This window comes from Euprymna scolopes, chromosome 11, assembly GCF_053919585.1.
Source record: "Euprymna scolopes isolate OS-2025 chromosome 11, ASM5391958v1, whole genome shotgun sequence".
NCBI lineage: Eukaryota > Metazoa > Mollusca > Cephalopoda > Sepiida > Sepiolidae > Euprymna > Euprymna scolopes.
In genome coordinates, this window is record NC_136492.1 from 18,722,004 (window position 1) to 18,744,469 (window position 22,466).

A 22,466-nucleotide genomic window follows, 5' to 3' on the forward strand; every position below is an offset into this window, starting at 1 on the left:
TAAATTTTGTGACATATTTCCATTCTATGGAGGTCAGGCACGAACGAACACCCCATAATTTTATTATACCATATTTCTTCAAACTGAAACATAATTATAAAAGTATACTTATGCAGATAGATATGAAAAGTCTTTATTAAAGTTTGTGCCTATTTCGATTCTATGGAAACCAGGCGCGAATGCAGATCCTACAATTTTATTATACCATCCCTATTTAAGTTAAAACATACTTATCAAAGTATTATTATGTACATCTATAACAAAAACACTTGTAAACTTTTTTTTTAATTTTTAAATTTTTTATTTCCATACTTTGTGGACCAGGCGTGTACGCAGATCCCACAATTTTAATGAATCATCATTATGCCAAATCGAACATACCCATTCCTATGTCTCGATACATCTTCTATCATTATATGTGATCAGTTTTCTATAATAGTCAACCATATAGGAGCCTATTCGTGACTAGATACACACACAGACATTCAGCTTTATATTACCGATATATATTTTAATTCAGAGTTTGATTTCATTAAGTTGACCGACACATAAAAAAATATGGTGATCAAGATTTTTAGGGTGATTGCTTAACTTAGGCGATTAAGTGCAGTTTTACAAGGGGTTGTGTTTAGAGAGAGGAGGTTTGTTGCCCAGACTAAAAAGTAGGATAAGTTCTTTATTTTTGGTTGTTTGCTTTATGTCCACAATTGCGCCATCTTAATAAATAAAAAGAAAGAAAAACGTTGGTACGATGAATTGGAATTGGGAATCGGAAAAATTGGAACTTTATAAAGTATCGGAATCAGAAAAATTTGTGCATATTTTCCGATGCCAAAAACGATTTGTTTAATTCTCTTTTATAATTTGATTTTGTTTAAAACAAAATCTTCCACTGCTGGTATTAATAATAAAATGGTAAATATTTATTGATTTTTAAGCTACCAGTAAAAGTAAAATCTATATAGCTCAACCCCCCCCCTCCCTCCAGAAATGTGCTTTTACGGTTGAGAAAATACATACTTATTTAACATGTGTTTTTACTGTAGTTGGGAAAAAATAACTTTATAATTAACGTTTAGAGATTTATAAAGAATCGGAATCGGTTATTTTATCGGAATTGGGAAAAGTATTGTAATCGCACCATCACTGGTATGTACCCATGACGAAACAAAAATATATTAAAAAAAAATAAAATCATGTAAATAGATAAGTAGTTTTATTTTTTTTATAAAGAAAATCATTTTTAAGCAATTAATGGGAATTCAAAAGCATTACAACACAAATCTAGAACGAATCATTATTATCATTATTATAAAATGGCAGGAGAGACAGTCACTCCTCGGATACTCATAAAATTTTATTCTCTTACTAAAAAAATAAAACTACTTGATCAATTCACATGATTTTTGGAATATATTTTTGTTTTGTGATACAGATTTTTCTTTATTTTTGTTTTTTAATACAAAAAGTAATTCTGGACAAAAACACCATTTTTATTACTATCTTTTCAGCACGACATTAACCTGAAGTTAAGTGATCACCTTCAAAATATTGATTGCCATTTCTCTTGTATTTCAATAAGTCTGTTTAACGAAATTCTAAGATAAAATTTCCACAGTTTTCACAATTTAAAAGTATACGGGTCAATAAATAATTTAATTCTACTGCATTTAATATCTATATATTCATATCATAAGTACCATTAACGTATGTACGTGTGTCACAGTTTCTAGATAATTGCTAATTGAATGGTTGTAGTATGTTAGCACCTTCTATCCTCTTTTTTAATAAATAGGATCTCCTGATCACTGAAGATTTAATATAAATAAAAAAAAAATTTTTTAATTAAAAAAATAATGATTTCGCTTTTGGGCCAGACATGAAACTAAAATATACCTTGTTGGTCCTCTGGCTAGGATCCAAGGGTAGTATCTGTTCTGTCTAAAGATGGAATAATGATATTGTGGAGTTTCTATTTGTGCAGGGCATGACACTGCATTAACCAGATTACTTAAATGCTTTTACAGTTTTAATAAAAGGGCTGCAATAATATCATGAAGGTCTCAATTCATGCTGAACGTCCACAGAATGCCCAACAGCAATATATTACATATGCAAGATGTGGAATTTCCACAGATCATGCTAGTAAATTATTATTATTATTTCATTAATTTACGATTTCTCAGCTTAATTATTCTGAACCAATTCTAAAAACTTCACTATATTTTCCTCCCATTGAAAGAATTTTCCCCACTGCACAAAATTTTAACTTTTAGGACAATAAATTCAGTAATGTAACATTTTCAAACTTTCTAGCATTTTAATGTTTTGGAATTTTAGAAATATTTTCGTGTCTACTCACTTAAACTTCTTAATGGGTTCTAAGTGTCTCACTCTAATGAAGAGCTATTTGCCTCCCTTCCACTATGAAAAATGTGACATAAGGTCGGAATATAGGGGGATTGAAAAGCCAACACCCTGGGTAAAAACACTCCGACATAAAAAAAAAAAAAATAGCCGAGTAGCCTTGTCGGCATTCCCTGGTAAAGCTGCCTCAGGTGATTATGAATAAACTAACGTCTTCTCAAAGCATGAGAAAGTAATGTCTGAGATTGTGTTAATTATCATCCGACAGCAGAAAGATTATACAAAATCAGGAAACTGAGATTAGAAAAGTCAGTGTCTTAAAAGCACTCTGACCGAACAAAAATTGTCTTGGTATTCTTCGGTAAGGGCGCCTCAAGTGATTAGCAATAAATTAAGCCCTTTCTCACAGGCGAGGGATGATGTGTACCTGAGGTACCTCTTAAAACCATACTTCAGTCTTTAAAGGCCGAGTCCAAAGCATTCCATTTATACGAATTCGTCCACAACTTTGTTTTGTGTGAACATTTTAGACACGGTTGCACACGAATTCTCAGTAGAAGATTGAAAAGTGCCAAGCTAAGCTCCAATTTGTACGAAAACCATTTTGTAACATTTGAATACCCATTTCTAATCACAGCACGCTAGTGTGTAAGGGAGATAACCCCGTTAAGAGAAAATTGCTAGAAGAGTTATCTGCTCTTAGGTAATCAACCAATTCAGATTTTGTAAAAAAATAAATAAATAAATAAATAAATAAATAAAAAAATAAGGATAAGTTAATGAAAACATAAATCCGTAGGCTTTGCAGAAGCATAGGCAATTCCAAGTTCACCCGTACCGGTGTCAGGTAAAATCCTGTGATTGAGATAAAAATGTGTGTGTGTGTGTGTCTATATATATATATATCTCAGAGGAATATATTGAAACTTCACATGCACGTCCAAATTTATGTCTTCCTTTCAATTAATGATTTTTACTTGTAGTGAAAACGCCTTTAAAAAAACTTTTTAAGAGTTAAGATTTGAAAATAAACGATATGTTTATGCAAGAAAACATTCTAGTTCTGAACCGAAACGAAAAAGAAAGACAAAAGCATAAAGAATAATTAAAACAAAATATATATTTTTTTTTTAAATATTAAATTTTAAAAAAATGAAATTAAACCAGAAAAAAGCTTTTCTGGGGGGGGGGGAGAAGTATAAGGAGAATAAAAAGAAGAAAGGAGGAGGAGGAGGACGAAAAGAAAAAGAAAAGACAGGAAGAAGAAAAAGAAGCGAGGAGGAGAAGAAAAAGGTAAAGAAGCTAGAAGAGACGAAAAGAAAAAAGAGGAGGAAAAGGAGAAGGGAGAGAACAGAAAAGAAGGGAGTTAGAGAAGAGAGAAGAGAGAGAGGATAAAAGAGAGAGAAGAGAGAGGGGATAAAAGAGAGAGAAGAGAGAGGGGATAAAAGAGAGAGAAGAGAGAGGGGATAAAAGAGAGAGAAGAGAGAGGGGATAAAAGAGAGAGAAGAGAGAGGGGATAAAAGAGAGAGAAGAGAGAGGGGATAAAAGAGAGAGAAGAGAGAGGGGATAAAAGAGAGAGAGGAGAGAGAGGATAAAAGAGAGAGGAGAGAGAGGATAAAAGAGAGAGGAGAGAGAGGATAAAAGAGAGAGGAGAGAGAGGATAAAAGAGAGAGGAGAGAGAGGATAAAAGAGAGAGGAGAGAGAGGATAAAAGAGAGAGGAGAGAGAGGATAGAAGAGGAAAGAGAAGTAGAAAGAGAAAGAGAGAGAAGAGAGGAAGACAGGGAGAGAAGAGAAAAAAAGAGTAAACAGAGAGAAGGAAAGAAAGAAATGAGAGGGAAGAGAAAATGGATTTTATTTTTTTGGCGTGTGTGTGTGGGGGGGGGGGTCTCATAACTGTGACACACACAGGAAACCAGGGAGTGAGAAAGAGGGGCATTAGCTTTTTATCTTTTTTTTTTTTTTTTGCATTAAACGAAAATGCCAATAAAAGACACGTGAGACAATTAGAGGAGGCAGATTTTCTCAATTCCACCATTAACCCCGTTTTTTATTTTTATTTTAAATTTCCAGAGTGGGAAAGTTACGAGAAACACATTTTGAATTTCAATAATCAGCAAAATGTTATTTTCTCTTCAAAAAAGTACTGATACCAGGCAAAATTAGCAATAAACAACAGAAAAATATAAAAATTTTATATACAAGTTAAAAAATAAAATAAAATAAAAATAACCCGATCTCAAATTTATTTCAATCCGATAGGGTCTTTTCAAATGAAAGGGCTAGTTCAGATTCATAATCGGACTGATAAATGATAAAAAAAAAATTTAAAAAATCAAACAACATTTTGTATTTAATAAGATGGAGGGGAAGAATTTAAAGATGGTGGAGAGAGAGTGAGGAAGAGAAACGAAAAATATCATATTGCCGTCACTATGAAAATCGACAGTCAACACATCTCGGCTTAAAGTGTCAGACGGATTGACTTATAAATCAACCTTCTATGCTATCTTCATTATCCTGTTATCCTCATCTTCATAGTTGGTGTTGTTTCACCACATTCCGGCCAACTTATCCTCTGGTCTTCTTCAGGTGATTAACCGCGACAGGATAGAAATGCTGAGTTTTGTAACTGTATCCCCAGTAATTACTGCCTTCCATAGTTGTTGTCTCATCACGTTTTGGCCAACTAATCCTCTAGCCTGCTTTGGGTAGGATTGAAACCGCTATCTTCAGACAATGCCCACCTGGAATCGTAAAACTCACAGCTCTATCCACTGCGTCATGGACCCCTGAACATAGTGATTTAAATCCTATCCATTATGTTAAAGATCAAAGCGGTTCATAGGAAGAGTTACTTTGCACTTTTGGCAATAAGGTAATGGCTTACTATTGCAGGACTCATTTATATAAGTTAATGCTAAATTTTAGCAAATTTCGCAAGAATTTTTAAAAGGTTTCCAACAACTCTCAGAGAAGTTGATTTTTTTTTTTTTTTTTACATGGTGGTCACCACTTATCAAGGCCAGGAAGCCATTCGGGGACAAGGGTTATTGCGTGTACAGTAATCAATGGGATAGTATCATAGTAATCGTTAGTATTGGAGATTTCATAAAGTGTCTTACTTAAGGGAACAGTCCATCAGGAATTTGTTTATGTTGGACTTTAAGACATCCAAGTTGTAGTCAGGTAGGAAATAGGCAAACAGAAGAGAGTTCCATAGGCGTGCACTTCTAAGAAAAAAGCTTTGTTCATGGAATCTACATTTTGATTTAGGTACAGATAAAGAGTGGGGAAAATTATTGACAGTGGTTTCAGCTAGACAGATATTTTTCATGAAAAATTGGCGAGAGGGGACCAGAGATTGGAGCTCAGATGAGTACTTGCCATGGAAATAACGATAAAACAAAGACAGGCTCGCAACGTCTCTTCTGTGGGAGAGAGGTTGCAATAAAGAGAAAAGGGCATCCCCCACTATGCCACAAAGTCTATTTTGTACTCTGTCAAGGCATGATTGGCTGTTTTTAGTAGCTCCTGCCCAGATGTAGCAGCAGTACTCCACCCTTGGACGTACTTGGCTTTTATATAGATAGAGAATTGCATCAGCAGTGAGATATCTTCTGGAGCGGTAGAAGGATCTTACCATTTTCCCAGTGACCTTGGCAACAGACGATATACGTGTTCCATTTCATATCAGGAGTAAAGAAGCTTATCAAAACATTTATCCTTTCTTCAGAATAATTATGGAGTAAGCAGTGCTATTATATATTATCTTATAAATTTTTAAACAAAATTTGGTTTGGTATTGGTATGATTTATGATATATCAACCCTTTTGGGGTTACTTAATGCTGAATCCAGTAATTTTATTCCCCCCCCCTCCAAAAAAAAAAAGAAAAGTTTTTATGCTTCAAGTTCTTTATATCTTCAAATATTTATTCAAGATGCGTAGTTTGATTATTTCAAAGAAGAAAGTTACTGTTTTTGACTTTGCAGAACATGATTGAATTTTGCAAAGGGAAAGGAAAAAACAATATCAATGTTTTATGCATTTTTGGCAGAAATCCAATATCTTCAGACGACCTGATCTGATAGCACCAGATGCCCTAACAGCCCAGCCCGAAATGGATTTGGAAGCAATGATAAAGGGCAACAATATTCCATACAACACCCAAATGAGCGCTTATCAATGGATATCTTTTAAGAAATTAAATGATGCTTATTTATAAGACGGATGGCAGGTGGCGTCCAAATGAATCCATTACATATGGGTTAATTTGGACGCCACCCACTACTGCACCATTGGAAAATTTGTAAAACCTTTACCCAATAAAAGTTTTAATCTTAGTATAGGGCTTTTTTTTTAAATTGCATCTTCAGACAAAGAATCACATTTATATATATATATATATATATGTGATTCTTTGTCTGGAGATGCAATTAAAAAAAAAGCCCTATATTAAGATTAAAACTATATATATATATATATATATATATATATATATTATATATATATATATATATATATATTTGAAGATGATTTAGTTTTGCCCCTTTTAATCCAGACTTACGCACACATACATGCCGATATTTGCAACTCGTTGTCTTCTCACAAGAAAAAAAAAAAAAAAAGAGGATACAGTGAAGAAATGTGAGACAATTCTCCCAACATCAAAGAAAAAAACAAACTGAGAAGGGGTTGCAGGTTGGGGGTAAAGGCAGACTGTGCAGCTGAAAGCAAGACAAGAATTTCCACATCCTTTACCCTTGAGGAAAACGCAGGGTATGAGAAAGAAAAATTATTCACTCACCCCTCTTCCTATTCTCGACTCATTAACAAAAAGCTTAGGCAGTTGAAGTTGTCATCTTTCACATAACCTGATGCAAAAATATTAGACTACTCCCACCCCCGAACACAACCCAGTCACTCATCCTCACACATTTCTGTATTAGTAACAGAAATGTTACTTCTTTTTTTTATTATTATTATTTAAAAGGAAAGGAAGATTTTCTTAGTTTTGAGTAAAATTTCGAATGAGAAAATTACATTTACTTTAACATTATGTACTTGTGAATAAGAAGTCATTTCTTTTTAAAGCATACATGCGAAAATGGAGAAAAAGAAAAAACAGAGAAAGGGACGAGGAAGATGATACAAGTAAGAGAAAAATGGTGGAAAAAAATGAGAGATAGGGACAAGTCAGAGATAAAGGGAGAGAAAGAAAGAGAGATCAGGGTAAGTGAGAGACAGAGATATCGGGCTATGTCAGAGAGAGAGAGAGAGAGAGAGAGATATCGGGCCATGTCAGAGAGAGAGAGATATCGGGCCATGTCAGAGAGAGAGAGAGAGAGATATCGGGCCATGTCAGAGAGAGAGAGAGAGATATCGGGCCATGTCAGAGAGAGAGAGAGAGAGAGAGAGAGAGATATCGGGCCATGTCTGAGAGAGAGAGACAGATCGGGGCATGTCAGAGAGAGAGAGACAGATCGGGGCATGTCAGAGAGAGAGAGAGACAGATCGGGGCATGTCAGAGAGAGAGAGACAGATCGGGGCATGTCAGAGAGAGAGAGAGACAGATCGGGGCATGTCAGAGAGAGAGAGACAGATCGGGGCATGTCAGAGAGAGAGAGAGACAGATCGGGGCATGTCAGAGAGAGAGAGAGAGAGAGACAGATCGGGGCATGTCAGAGAGAGAGAGACAGATCGGGGCATGTCAGAGAGAGAGAGAGAGAGACAGATCGGGGCATGTCAGAGAGAGAGAGAGAGAGACAGATCGGGGCATGTCAGAGAGAGAGAGAGACAGATCGGGGCATGTCAGAGAGAGAGAGAGACAGATCGGGGCATGTCAGAGAGAGAGAGAGAGACAGATCGGGGCATGTCAGAGAGAGAGAGAGAGAGAGAGAGAGAGACAGATCGGGGCATGTCAGAGAGAGAGAGAGAGACAGATCGGGGCATGTCAGAGAGAGAGAGAGAGACAGATCAGGGCATGTCAGAGAGAGAGAGAGAGAGACAGATCGGGGCATGTCAGAGAGAGAGAGAGAGACAGATCGGGGCATGTCAGAGAGAGAGAGAGAGACAGATCGGGGCATGTCAGAGAGAGAGAGAGAGAGACAGATCGGGGCATGTCAGAGAGAGAGACAGACAGATCGGGGCATGTCAGAGAGAGAGAGACAGACAGACAGATCGGGGCATGTCAGAGAGAGAGAGACAGACAGACAGATCGGGGCATGTCAGAGAGAGAGAGAGACAGACAGATCGGGGCATGTCAGAGAGAGAGACAGACAGACAGATCGGGGCATGTCAGAGAGAGAGACAGACAGACAGATCGGGGCATGTCAGAGAGAGAGACAGACAGACAGATCGGGGCATGTCAGAGAGAGAGACAGACAGACAGATCGGGGCATGTCAGAGAGAGAGACAGACAGACAGATCGGGGCATGTCAGAGAGAGAGACAGACAGACAGATCGGGGCATGTCAGAGAGAGAGAGAGACAGATCGGGGCATGTCAGAGAGAGAGAGAGACAGATCGGGGCATGTCAGAGAGAGAGAGAGACAGATCGGGGCATGTCAGAGAGAGAGAGAGAGACAGATCGGGGCATGTCAGAGAGAGAGAGAGACAGATCGGGGCATGTCAGAGAGAGAGAGAGACAGATCGGGGCATGTCAGAGAGAGAGAGAGAGAGACAGATCGGGGCATGTCAGAGAGAGAGAGAGAGAGACAGATCGGGGCATGTCAGAGAGAGAGAGAGACAGATCGGGGCATGTCAGAGAGAGAGAGAGACAGACAGATCGGGGCATGTCAGAGAGAGAGACAGACAGACAGATCGGGGCATGTCAGAGAGAGAGAGAGAGACAGACAGATCGGGGCATGTCAGAGAGAGAGAGAGACAGACAGATCGGGGCATGTCAGAGAGAGAGAGAGAGAGAGAGAGAGAGAGACAGATCAGGGCATGTCAGAGAGAGAGTGAGAGACAGATCGGGGCATGTCAGAGAGAGAGAGAGAGAGACAGATCGGGGCATGTCAGAGAGAGAGAGAGAGACAGATCGGGGCATGTCAGAGAGAGAGAGAGAGACAGATCGGGGCATGTCAGCGAGAGAGACAGATCGGGGCATGTCAGAGAGAGAGAGACAGATCGGGGCATGTCAGAGAGAGAGACAGATCGGGGCATGTCAGAGAGAGAGACAGATCGGGGCATGTCAGAGAGAGAGACAGATCGGGGCATGTCAGAGAGAGAGACAGATCGGGGCATGTCAGAGAGAGAGACAGATCGGGGCATGTCAGAGAGAGAGTGAGAGACAGATCGGGGCATGTCAGAGAGAGAGAGAGACAGACAGATCGGGGCATGTCAGAGAGAGAGAGAGAGAGAGAGAGAGAGACAGATCGGGGCATGTCAGAGAGAGAGAGAGAGAGACCGATCGGGGCATGTCAGAGAGAGAGAGAGAGAGAGACAGATCGGGGCATGTCAGAGAGAGAGAGACAGATCGGGGCATGTCAGAGAGAGAGAGAGAGACAGATCGGGGCATGTCAGAGAGAGAGAGAGACAGATCGGGGCATGTCAGAGAGAGAGAGAGACAGATCGGGGCATGTCAGAGAGAGAGACAGATCGGGGCATGTCAGAGAGAGAGAGACAGATCGGGGCATGTCAGAGAGAGAGACAGATCGGGGCATGTCAGAGAGAGAGACAGATCGGGGCATGTCAGAGAGAGAGACAGATCGGGGCATGTCAGAGAGAGAGACAGATCGGGGCATGTCAGAGAGAGAGACAGATCGGGGCATGTCAGAGAGAGAGACAGATCGGGGCATGTCAGAGAGAGAGACAGATCGGGGCATGTCAGAGAGAGAGACAGATCGGGGCATGTCAGAGAGAGAGACAGATCGGGGCATGTCAGAGAGAGAGAGACAGATCGGGGCATGTCAGAGAGAGAGAGAGAGAGAGAGAGAGAGAGAGAGATGGGATAAGAGGGAGAGAGAGAGAGAGAGAGAGAGAGAGAGAGAGAGATGGGGCAAAATAGAGACCGAAATTGGACAAGATAGAGAGACATAGATGGGACAAGAGAAAGATCAAGCTATGGAGAGAAAGAGGGAGAGATGAGACAAGTGAGAGAGAGAGTGAAAGAGAGAGGGAGTTTGGAGGAAGCTAAGAGACAAGACAAAGAAAAAGATTAAAGTTTGAAAACAAGTAAAGAAAAACGACGAATAAAATTTTTGGTAGAAGGCGTCTTTTATTTATTTTTTTTTTTTTTTTTTCTCCACAACAATTTGATTTGCTTTTTAAATGACAAAATTACTCAAATTATAAGGCACACAGTAAATCGGGGGAAAAAAATTAAAATTGGAAAAAATCTATTTGAAAAGGCAAGTTAATTTAGAAGGATTAACTTTTTAGTGCCTTATTGACAACATACGCCAAAGACAGAGAGAGAGAAAGAGAGGAGAAAGCAAAAGAGTTAGAAAAAGGAGGGACAGAAAGTGAAGAAGTGAGAGTGGGGAGTGGAGAACGTGAAAGAGTGAGAAAGAGGGGATATGGAGAAAGCGAAAGACGTAGAGACAAAGACGGAGGAGGAGGATAAAGCCGAGTTCTAATTGCACCTACCACTCATCCCTACCTTCAATTAATAACAGTTGACATAAACAGTCTTTATTTTTTCTCATTTATTTTATTTATCAAAATATTCTTACTTTTAATTTGAATTCAATTAGTCCAATAAGATCAATTTAAAAAAAAAAATGTGACAGTCCCCCTCCCCTCGCTTACGTAACACAATTTAGGCTAATTTGTCATCAAATTACCTCATGATAAACAGGATGAATGAAGAAATGTCAGCGGCATGAGAGATACCCACACGGATGATGGAATTCGTAAGTCGCAATAGGGGGATCTGTTTAACGCAAAAAAAAAAAAAAAAAAAAAAAAAAAAAAAGAAAAAGAAAAAAAGAAAATAAAAGCGACACTCCTTCAAAAATTGCTCCTCCTCATCCCCAGAAATTAAACTTACACTTCCTTCCTAAAAAAAACTATGAGGTTCAATCAATAAATCCTTACGTATTTTTGGCACTTGAACATTTTTAGTTTTTGAGGACGACAACTCTTTTTTTTTCATTTTTGAAGATTTCCACTCGGAACAAGGGGAAACAATTCAAGTAGTTCTTTTTTCCAAAAAATTCTCCAAAAATGTTAGTTCTGCCTAGCTTGTTGGTAAAAGCAAATCAAACACAAAATTAAAAGACAATAACACGAAATATAACATTAATTATCTAAACATTTACTGAAATAAAGTTATGGATGTGTTATAAAATAACTAGTAGGAAGGAAATAACTTGCCGGTCGTAAAATAAGCTAAAATATATTTTAATTCATACAGATTTTGTATTTATTATTACAGACCAAATTATCTATTGAATATTATATTGTACCTAATATATAGAACTGATTTCAAAAGTAAAAAAAACAAAAAAAAACTTGGTGCCATTAGCTAGAATCGAAATAAAAGCATTTAGAGCTTCAGTCGCATTATCTACCGTTTGAGCTAACAGACAGATAAAGTCTAAAAATTAAACAACTTTTAGCTATGATTAGTTTTACACATGTGCAAACTAATACAAATATGTCGGCAAGTTGAAATGAACATTTTGCATTTCAACTTGCTGACTTCTGTACTCATTATTCATGTAAAATTTCAAAGGTGTCATGAACGTTTTTGATTCAGTGTTGAATGATCTTCAGGTGACGGAGTAACTTAGTGAATAGGCTGAAAAAGTTGAAAAGGGATTTCAGTAGCCACACAGGGTCAGTATCTGCAGATAGTGTGGCATCAGAACGTTTAAACCGTTGGTAAGTTGGAATTCAGGGGATTAGGGGGGGTCAAAATTTGGATCACATGAATAAGGGAAGTATTACAAGAATTTAAAAATATTGTTACTTGTTTGATAGGCAATATTGTTAATTCTGGATTGTTGGCTTTGAGCATTAACTTTTCAAAATTTGTTTCAGAATGTATTATTTTTTTGTGACTAACACTTGTCTTAAAAAGGGGTCAGTTATGTATATTTAGTAGACGTTGATAAATTATGCTAGCATTTATGAAATGCATGGTGAGGTGACAGGTTAGAGTAGTGGATATAAAATCAATGCAACTATTAGCTTCAAGATTTTATATATATATATATATATATATATATATATATATATATATATATGACACATTTATGAATGATTGTCTAGGTGTCAATTATTTAAATCTATATGACAATATCATCACTATAAACAATGATTAGACTAAGCTAATGTTTGAAAGAGATGGAGAAAAATCATAGGCTTTTGGGCCAGTGAGGATTGAAGACATGCACTGCATGGAGAGAAATAACATGAGAATGATACACTGGATGTGTAATGTGAGTCTTAAAGACAGGTTTAGTTTTGATGACTAAACCTGGCAGTATAGGAAGATGTGTGCAAAACAGAAGACTTTGTTGGTATGGTCCTGTTGAAAAAAAAATGGATGAGAGTTCTTTGGTTTGTAAATGTAGAACAGTTGAGGTAGCAGGGTCAGTTCACAGGGGGAAAGCCACGGCAAACATGGTAGGATGTGTGAAGGATTTACCTGAGAGAAAGGGGGATAAATAAAGATTTGGCAAGAGATAGGTTAATTTGAAAGTCAATTTCTAAAAGCCGTCTAACACCTGCCAACATGTAAAACAGACGTTAACGAAAACGATGCTGATGGGCAATCAATAAATATGAAAGTTTGCATAATTAAATATTGCAAGCGAATGTTAAAGCAATATAATCAACATCCATTACAACTTGGCCTTCGGGACAAGATCAAAGTGTAATATCTGTTCTTCAGATGCTGCACTTCAATTTCTTGTTCTCTGTCAGTGGAGGAGAAATCCATCACGACTGAGACAATTTTTATTTTTGTTCCTTTTCTCCATGTTAAAAAACGACCCTGGTGTCTAACTCTGTCCCGTGGGGAGGCATTGTAAATAGGAACATCCATTATAAAGTGAAGTCTAACAACAAAAAAATATTAAAATACTTAAACCAGAGGTTAAAACTAGATTGAGAGGTTGATGATTAGTTGCGAACTAGCAGGGAGACCCGACGTTGCCCAGGATTGAATGATGATCAACGAATATTTCACACTCCTATATTTTTTTATTGTCATCAAAATTCATAAAATCGCCCGGGAGGAAGCTTCACATGCCTCCATGCAGTAACTTAGTCCAAAATATATGTTATTCTACATTGCACTCTAGAGAACCTACTGTTTCTTTTATAAAATTATTTTGTATAAACTTCTTTCAAGTTAATGAAAAAAAAAACATTAAAAAATTTACGTACGGGTTTGAACCTACAGACCACGTCATGCAAAAAAAAAAAAATGAAAACAAAACGCATTATCAACTTATTCATAGAATTTTCACAGCCGTTGTTCTATCATTGCTGCTAAGCAACAACATGGAAAAAATGGCTTTACTAATGGTAGAGAAATTAAAATAACGGTTTCGATTATCAATTATCAGTAATTATCGGGGGGGGGGGGGGTATTCTGGGACAAAATTTAACTAAGATCACTCCAGACTTATACACTAAAGTTCTGTAAATTTTAAAGAAAATCTATTCAGTCGTTTCAGAGTCTATAAGGAAGGAACTCACACAAAGTTGCATTTACATAATTGTAGAGATAATATACGGTGAAATGGGTTTCAGCAGAGTTCCACGTTTTCCAAACAATTTATTTTTAATTAAAATCCTATTTTAGTAGAAAAAAAAATGTCATCGGGGTGGGGCAATTATGCCTTTTTTTTTTTTTTTTTTTTTTTTTTTGTAAATGTTCATAAATTGCACTAGAATTTATGAGATGCATGGTGAGGTGGCAGGTTAGGGTAGTGGTTGTAAAACAAATGTAACTATTAAACTTCAAGATTATTATCATTATATATAACACATTTATGAATGCTTGTCTAGGTGTCAAGTGTTTAAATCTATCTTTGATTCCAACATTATCACTATAAACTATTATTATATTAAGCTAATGTTTAAGAGATGGAGAAAAATTATAGGGTTTTTGGTCAGTGAAGATTGAGGACATGCTTTGCATGGAGAGAAATGTGCGCTTCTACACTATTGGGACGAAATTTCGAAAATCATAATACTAAATTTAACATAAAAACAATGGTATCTACATATTCCCCATATTTTTAAGATGAGTATATCCAAAAATTACGAAAATCGATAAGGTAGAAAATTATTTATTAAAGAAAATAAAAATAGAATTTTATGAAAACAATCATAAAACACAGGAGAGTTCAACAGAGAAGTACTTTTTTGCTTTGACTTAAACAAGATGGCGGCAATTTTTCACTTGCAACACGATTAAAGTTGTTTTGTTTAATAATTCAGTAATATTCAGGCAATTTCGACTGCATAATTTGGAAGCTACCATTGTAATTTATTAGAATTGACAAAATAATCAGTTGGAAACATTAGAATTGACAAAATAATCAGTTGAAAACGGCTACAAAATCTCGTCCCAATTCTGTAGAAGTGCCGAGAAATGATATTAGAATAGTACACTAGATAAGTGATGAGAGTTTTAAAGACAGGTTTAGTCTTCAAAGTTTAATCTATGATTAACAAAGTGAAGTGCATGAACAAGAATGTTGTATTAAAATATTCGCCATAGGTTAGAAATAGATGGAGAGGTTGATTAGTTAGGAATAATATAAGGTGAAATGGGTTTCAGCAGAGTTTCATTGTTTGTAAAAAAAAAAAAAAAATGTCAATGGGGTAGCTTATATACCTATTATACCTATTTCAGGAATAATGGATTTACCCAGTGACAATGTATACAGTTACATCTAGGCAGCGATTAGTGGCAGTTATGGCTCCAGAATAATGATGTATACTTTTATAACATTTTTGCTAATGCACTGTTTGTTAGGTACTGTAACGTACAATCTATAATTTGGCAGCAGTCTTTTATACTTAAATTTCTAAATATCTTCAAAATATGTATCTGGTGTTGTACCCAATAATTCTTATTCGGAAACTGCTGATAGGCTGTTTCACTTTAGCAAGCAACAGCCAGCACTACTGACGATATTTATCTTGATCCGACTGCCGGAAGATCTGTTACAAGGTCAGAAGGTGGGGATTGGAAAGCTGGCACACTAAAGGAAGAGAACTCTGAACTACATAAATGCCTGGACAGCTCGATCGGCATTTCCTGGTATGAGCAGCTCAGGCAATTAGCAATGCATCAATACTTATGCTTTGTTTTACATTATATCAAACCATTTTAAATTTTATGGGGTGAGCCAATATATTCATTTCAGAAATTAATGAATTTACCCAGAATATCATGGGCAGCGATTAGTAGCAGTTATGGCTCCAGAACCATGATGCATACTTTTTTTTTTTTTTTTTTTTTTTTTTTTTTTTTTTACACGGTGGTCACCACTTATCAAGGCCCGGAAGCCACTCAGGGATAAGTTTTGTAACATACTTTGGCTAATATTGTTAATTATACCACTGTGCTTGTCTTGATTATTACCGGTTTGCAAAGCTACATCATTGGCAACGAGAGGTTTGAAACTGACATTTTGACAAGAATACATTAACATTAAAAATAATAAGTTATAGCAAGTTAATCTGTGCAAAATGTAGGCAACCGAGTTGGGATTTACTCCTGATGGGACGATTCCAATATTTTTCTCGATTCCGATACAATTCCAAATTCCGTACTAAATTTCAGATTCCATTTTTATAAATCTCTAAATATTTAACTACAGACTAGTAATTCTTCCTCGATCACCATAAGAATACATGTTAAATCTTCAGATATTTCCTCATACGTAAAAGAAAAACACTTATGGGGATGATATACAGATTTCACTATTACAAGGAATTTATAATGAATAAATATTTATTATTTTATCATTATTACCAACAGCAGAAGATATTGCTTTCAATAAGATCAAATAAAAAAAATAGATAAGTAAAAGAATTGATTTTGGCATCGGAAAGCTGACACATTTCCGATTTCGATACCCCCCAAAATTCCGATTTTTCCAATTCCGATTAATCGTCCCAACACTAGTGTTTACTTTCCTCCCACTGCAGGAATATGCGACACAAGATCAGAAAGTGGAGTCTGAAAAGCCAGTAAACAAGAGGCACGTGAACTCTGGTCACAGTCTGGTCAGCATTCCCTTGTAGGAGTGCCTGAAGCAATTACCAATAAACTAATACCTTCTCAAAGCCTGAGAGCATGGACCTCCAAGAACTGCACAAAGCCATACCTTAGCACCGACAGCAGCAAAGTGATCACCTACTCAAAAATGACCTATTTCAGACATATTTTAAAGTATGTATCCTTGACTGTCCTGAAGAATACCTAATCACTGATATATACATATATTAAGGGAGATGACTAATTTAACCTATTTTTTTTAAAGTACCATTTACGTTGCTTATACAGTGTGGGGCACAGATGAAAATCACATTACGCAGGTGAAAATTGTAGTTATAAATTAATAGGAAAACTTTTTGTTATCCTCATATATCAGGCAAAAGTAAATATCCACACCAAAAATTAGGAAAAATTATCAAGAAGCATTTTAATTAAAAAGAAAAAATCAGGGGGAGATAAGTCAGTCTGTCATTTAACCAAGTAATAATGAATTATTAATTAATTAAAAATAGAAAATCAGTTATTCTTTCTTTGTCAGAAACATCGCTCATGGAATGTGAGGACTAAAAGACACAAATAAGGAAAGCAAGCATTTCAAGGTTGATGAAAGTAAAATGAAGGTCCACTCTTTACTCTCCTTAAGTAAAAAAAAAATTTTTTTTTTTTTTTTTTTCAGAGCAATGAAAAAAAAAACTGCTGAAATCCATTTCACTATTAACTTCCGGTTTCTCATATGAATGTTTTAAAATATCTAATTAAAAATGAATTTGCCATAAGGAAAAAAAAATTCCTGAGATGTTTTTTTATTCATTTTCTTTTTGTTCCTCTACTAACAACTTACCTCCCCATTCGTTTTTCTTCTGGGCCATACTATCTGCTAAGCGTTTGGCCTCTTCTCTTGATCATACTGGAAGTGCAAAAACAAAGAAAAAAAGCGAAAATTATCTTTTTTTAGTGCCAACTCTCTTCCCATTCCAATTCTTAGGTAAAATAAGAGAGAAAAAAAAAAAAAAAAATCGAGGGCAATCTTGCATATTTACCGATCCCAGCGACTTCAAGTTTTAAAACATGTTGGAAGTAAAGGGTGATACTTAATCTGAAACCCCGCTATACTGTGTTCATTTTTCTTTTTATTCAACTACATTTATTTCCTTATTCTTTTGTTACTGCTATGACGTCCCTCACATGATCAAGCGTCAACCACACCTCGAACGTGATCTGCATCTCCAGCGCGATCAGCTTCTTGAATGTATTCTCTCATTTTTTTTTTTTTTTTTTTTTTTTTTTTTTACATGGGGGGTCACCACTTATCAAGGCCCGAAGGCCATTCAGGGATATGAGTTATTGCATGTACAGTAATCAATGAGATAGTATTGTAGTAATCATTAGTATTGGGCGTTTTGATAGAGTGTCTTAAGGGAGCGGTTTTCATAATCTTTTTTTTCTTACAATGACGTCATTTTGCACATGGCATGGTATTTGTATATATAAAATCGTCTGCGTTATATTGCAGGGTTTTCAAATTAAGTAACACCATCGAATGAGTTCAAAAACCGGAAGTCGCCTGGATCGGTAAATATGCAAGATTGCTACTTTTGGAAAACCAGAATTTTAATCAACTCAGTTTAGAAGTAAATCAGCAGCAAACGGTGTTGGCTCAGGCGAAGTTCCCTTTACTAAATTTCCTCTGTAATATAACTTCCGGCAAGAGTTTCAGTTTCCCAAATTTATTACTTTACTACCAGGCTGTCCGGCATTGCCCGGTCGTAAAATATGCTTCAATATGATATTTTGATGAATGCAGATTTCGTATTTATTATTGTATTATATTGGACACAATATATAGTAATGATTAGGGCTGTGACAACAGCATATTCTTTTCATTGTTTTGAGTCTTGAGTATATGTCTGTTAATATCTTATGTTTTTATATAGACTGATGTGGTTCTCGGTTGATTAAGTGAGTCTGTGTTGGATATATACTCAAGAGTCAAAAGAATGAAAAGAATATGCTGTTTTCACAGCCCTAGTAATAATTTAAAAAGTTTAAAAAAAAAAAAAAATCATGCACCACCACCAAGAATCAAAACCAAAATGTTTTACTTTTTCCTTTGACATTAATGTCTGAGCTATGAAGAAGACATATTTGCTGCAAGGCTAAAAATTAAACATGAACCAATAGCTATTACGTTACGCATGCATATTCGTAATGCTGTCATTCGATATTCATCTGGCAAATTCCATTTTTTTTAATTTTCACACATTTTGCACTAATTTTCCCCAGCTAAAGCCCAAATATAAAGTTTCACATGGGTTCGAATACCCTATATATTAAGTTTCACGTCCGTAAACCAGAAACTGACAAGAGTTTGATAGGCAACATTTTTTAAAGTTGTTTTTGTTTTACGGCATATCAACCCTTTTCAGGTTATTTAATGCCAAATCCAAAGATTTAAGGAAAAATTTTTAATAGAATATATTTGTTGTTTTCAAGTCAGTTTCTATTTAACTCATAGTTGGAACCCTAACAGGTACTACCACTCCGGGTCAGAGTGGACCTGGGAGCAATGGCAATTAAAGGGTGGCTCCACACTCCCCAAAGCCCGCAAGCTGGGGCCTCACCACTGGATATAGTTTAAGATCATATCCAGGACCAAAACTTTTTAAACAAATATATATATACGCATACATAAATATATACAGAAAGAGGTCTGTGTTTACTATAAGCTTTTTACACAAATATTACGCAAGTATAAATCATGTAGAATATCTGAATGAATATAATTACACGTAATAGTTAACTAAAAAATGATCATCCCATAAGAAAAAGAAAAACTAATAGGGAATTAATTAAAATGAATGTTTAAAAGAATATGCAAGTTAGCTAGATCTTTTGCAGATGAATGCAATTCCACGACCCATATATAACAAGGTTGTATTTTCTTATAAAATAAATAGGAAAAAGGGTTTTTAATATGAATATCAATACACAGAAAAAACATTTTTTTAGGAGTATAGATTAAACTAGGTGGAAGTCTGTGCATGGCGCTGTAAGGCTTCCAGTTTTGGGTTGGTTAATATTGCAGTGAAACAAAGTTTTCAACTTTTGAGGAGTTTTTTTTTGTTTTTTTTTAAGATGAGGAGTGATCATTTTAATTATTCAGACTTATTTTTATTTTAGTTATTTTATACTGTGTTTGACTCTTAAATACCTTTTGACTAGTCTCTTTTTAATGATAATGTGTATAAAATCTATTTTGCAGTACACCAGGTCCCGTCAGTGAGAAATTATGAGAAGGTTTTTAAAAAAATTGGGAAAAATTAACAGGAATTATGTGTTCTAAATAACTCGCCCCTACTTGACTTCCAGTTAAATTTTTCAAAATTGAATGCAATCAAAGGCTTTTCCTTTCTATATATTCAGAAAGGGGATAAAAAAAATGCTTTTTGATAAAAATGATGACGGTTTGAAAATTGACCATTTCCGGCGAAATTTTACTTAAATACCAGAAAAAAAAAAGAACTAACCGGTTTACAAAAAAAGCCGACTTAAAGTTGCTCTCAAATTTCAACCGTTTAATATTTTAACCATTGTATTTTTTTGGTTTTTTTTTTTTGGTTTTTTTTTGCATTGTACTCCCTGGACTTTGTAGTTTCAAATGCTGATGTTGACTGAAATTTATTCTAAAAAGGTTCTGACATTTAAAGGATGGATAATATCCTTGACTTTGTGGTGGGCAACATCAGGCAACATTTCATGCTACTTCGATATGCAGTCTATGTTGCATGCAGTCAAATCACTTCTTACGCCCTCAAACCAGGTCTTCCTTTGTCCACTACACTTCCTAGTATCGAGGATATCCAGACGTGTTAGGGAGTTGAGGAATTTTATTGGTCCCCCGACAAAAGGAGTATGGAGCTGTAAATCCACCCTTGTCCGTTCGTCCGTCTGCACTTTTCTCAATAACTACGCCTTGGAATTTTTTGAAATTTTGCACAAACATTAAACATCATATGAGTAAAAAAAAGTGATAGAACGGATATTCTGGGAAAACTCTGGTTGCCTCCCTAGGGGTGCCTTTCGGGTTAAAATGGCTAAAACTGACACTGTTGTGCTTATTAAAAAAATTGATGCCTTGGGTTTTTATAAAACTTTCTGAAAAGTTGTAACTAACTGATTTCTATATAATTTTATTTGTCTATACTTCGTGATAACTCTTGGGTGTGCCCCAGGGGCTCTTTTAGGGCTAATAAAAACACTCCACTTTGGGAACTATTTTACCATATTTGTCCAAAATTTTCTGTGTATGTCTATTTAACAGTTTTGCATGATGCTGAACTCCAATTTAAATATGTTAAGGCCTTGGGGACTTTTGGGGCTAAATGAGGGGAGGAGGGGGAAGCAAATGATGGACTTAAGTCATTTCTTTTTTTGCATAGTGTAGAACTCAAATTTACATATGTTAAGGTCTAAAACTGCACCGTTTGTTCATTTTCACCAGGATTTAACATCCCCTGGGGACTTTTGGGGCTAAATGGGAGAGGGGGCAATGCTGAACTTAGTCATTATTTTATTTTATTTTATTTTTTTTTGCTTTGTTCAATTTGCACTCACGGGGGATCATGCATGCTTCACTTGTTTCAGAATTGTTATTAATTTGATGGAACTGGTGTTGTATGAGAAATAAAAAAAAAAAAAAGCAATATTTACTGATAATAGTTTGGTCAATGAAAGGGAAGTAACCCAACTAATCTAAACGGATATCCTGTGAACGTTTAGTTGGTTAATAGACGCAGTTTTTATATAAACATTTTCTTTTCGTAAAAGTAGATGTACGTTAACCTCTGTTTATATCTGTTAAGAAATATAAACAAAGACTGAACTAAACTGATGCCCTTATATCACATTTGAAACCGACGGTACCAAGGTACCAATGTTTTTCAGACCTTCTGTAACATTTTAATATAAATTGTTGCACAGTTTAATTTCATAGATGTAAATACATTGAAACTCCTGTGTTTATTAAAGAGTGCTCAATGAATAAACAGAACACATATACAGTTTATTTATGCAAACATTAATTGGCTACTTTTGTGCATATATGTTTCAGCAGTGCCTCTTTTCAGAAAGCTTACACCAGACCAAAAATAAGTCTTGATAATAGTTTTTGGCCTGATTATGTAGGCTCTTTGAAAAGAAGTACTAATAAAACATGTATGCACATATGTAGCCAATTTTTGCATAAAAAAGGGCCTTACCAATTGCTTTCTTTCTGTTTCTTTTTTTCATATTTGGTTTTCATTCTCATTAAAGATGATGCCTCGACTAAGATCAGAGGCTATTTTTGTCACTTGATGAAGTCTTTTTAGACTGAAACAGTAGATTTATTGTTGCGACTTATGGTAATTTTGTTTACCTAAATTGAACAAAATGATATCTGGCTCTTTTTATTGAGCACTATCAACAACCTTGTGAAATTCAATGGTTTTTACTTTTGGATATTTTTAACCTTGAATAAATATTATATATATGTATATGTCATCCACATACAGTACTGTTTCGCTGTTTCACAGCTCATCAGTGCAGCTAGACAAGCAGGTACTTCAAGCCAGAATCGAAATCCAATCGGCCAAATGACAGTCGGAGCTTCTAACCGTTGCGCTATACGGCTGCTGCTATGTGGACAGTGAATTAATAATGTTTTGACATTGTCCAAATACCCAAGCTCAATTTGCTTACACAAAGAGCACCGCTTCATTTGCTAATGGTAATTTGCATATCACTTCCCAAATGCTCAACCGGGTTTGTATTACTGTACACATAGATTCGAAAAAGTTGTCAAAAAACAAATATAGAACAAATAAATGTTATCAAAGGCAAGATAAGTTAGTTTTCTACCTAA

At 35.8% G+C, this 22,466-nt stretch overlaps 1 protein-coding gene and 1 long non-coding RNA gene across 3 annotated transcripts in view; one reads left to right on the forward strand and one right to left on the reverse strand.

Annotated features, from left to right (window-relative positions):
* LOC145287785 (uncharacterized) overlaps positions 1-22,466 on the reverse strand; it is a 475,330-nt gene that overhangs the window by 156,529 nt on the left and 296,335 nt on the right. Inside the window, exon 4 of one of the 2 annotated variants that reach the window (XM_080135611.1) lies at positions 17,406-17,471. The exons of the other annotated variant lie outside the window; for it this stretch is intronic. Coding sequence (XP_079991737.1) covers positions 17,406-17,433 — 28 coding nt within the window. The 5' untranslated portion in view covers positions 17,434-17,471. The remainder of the gene's footprint in view (positions 1-17,405; positions 17,472-22,466) is intronic. 2 annotated transcript variants of the gene reach the window in all.
* LOC145287786 (uncharacterized) overlaps positions 1-22,466 on the forward strand; it is a 70,543-nt gene that overhangs the window by 33,582 nt on the left and 14,495 nt on the right. The window lies entirely within an intron of this gene.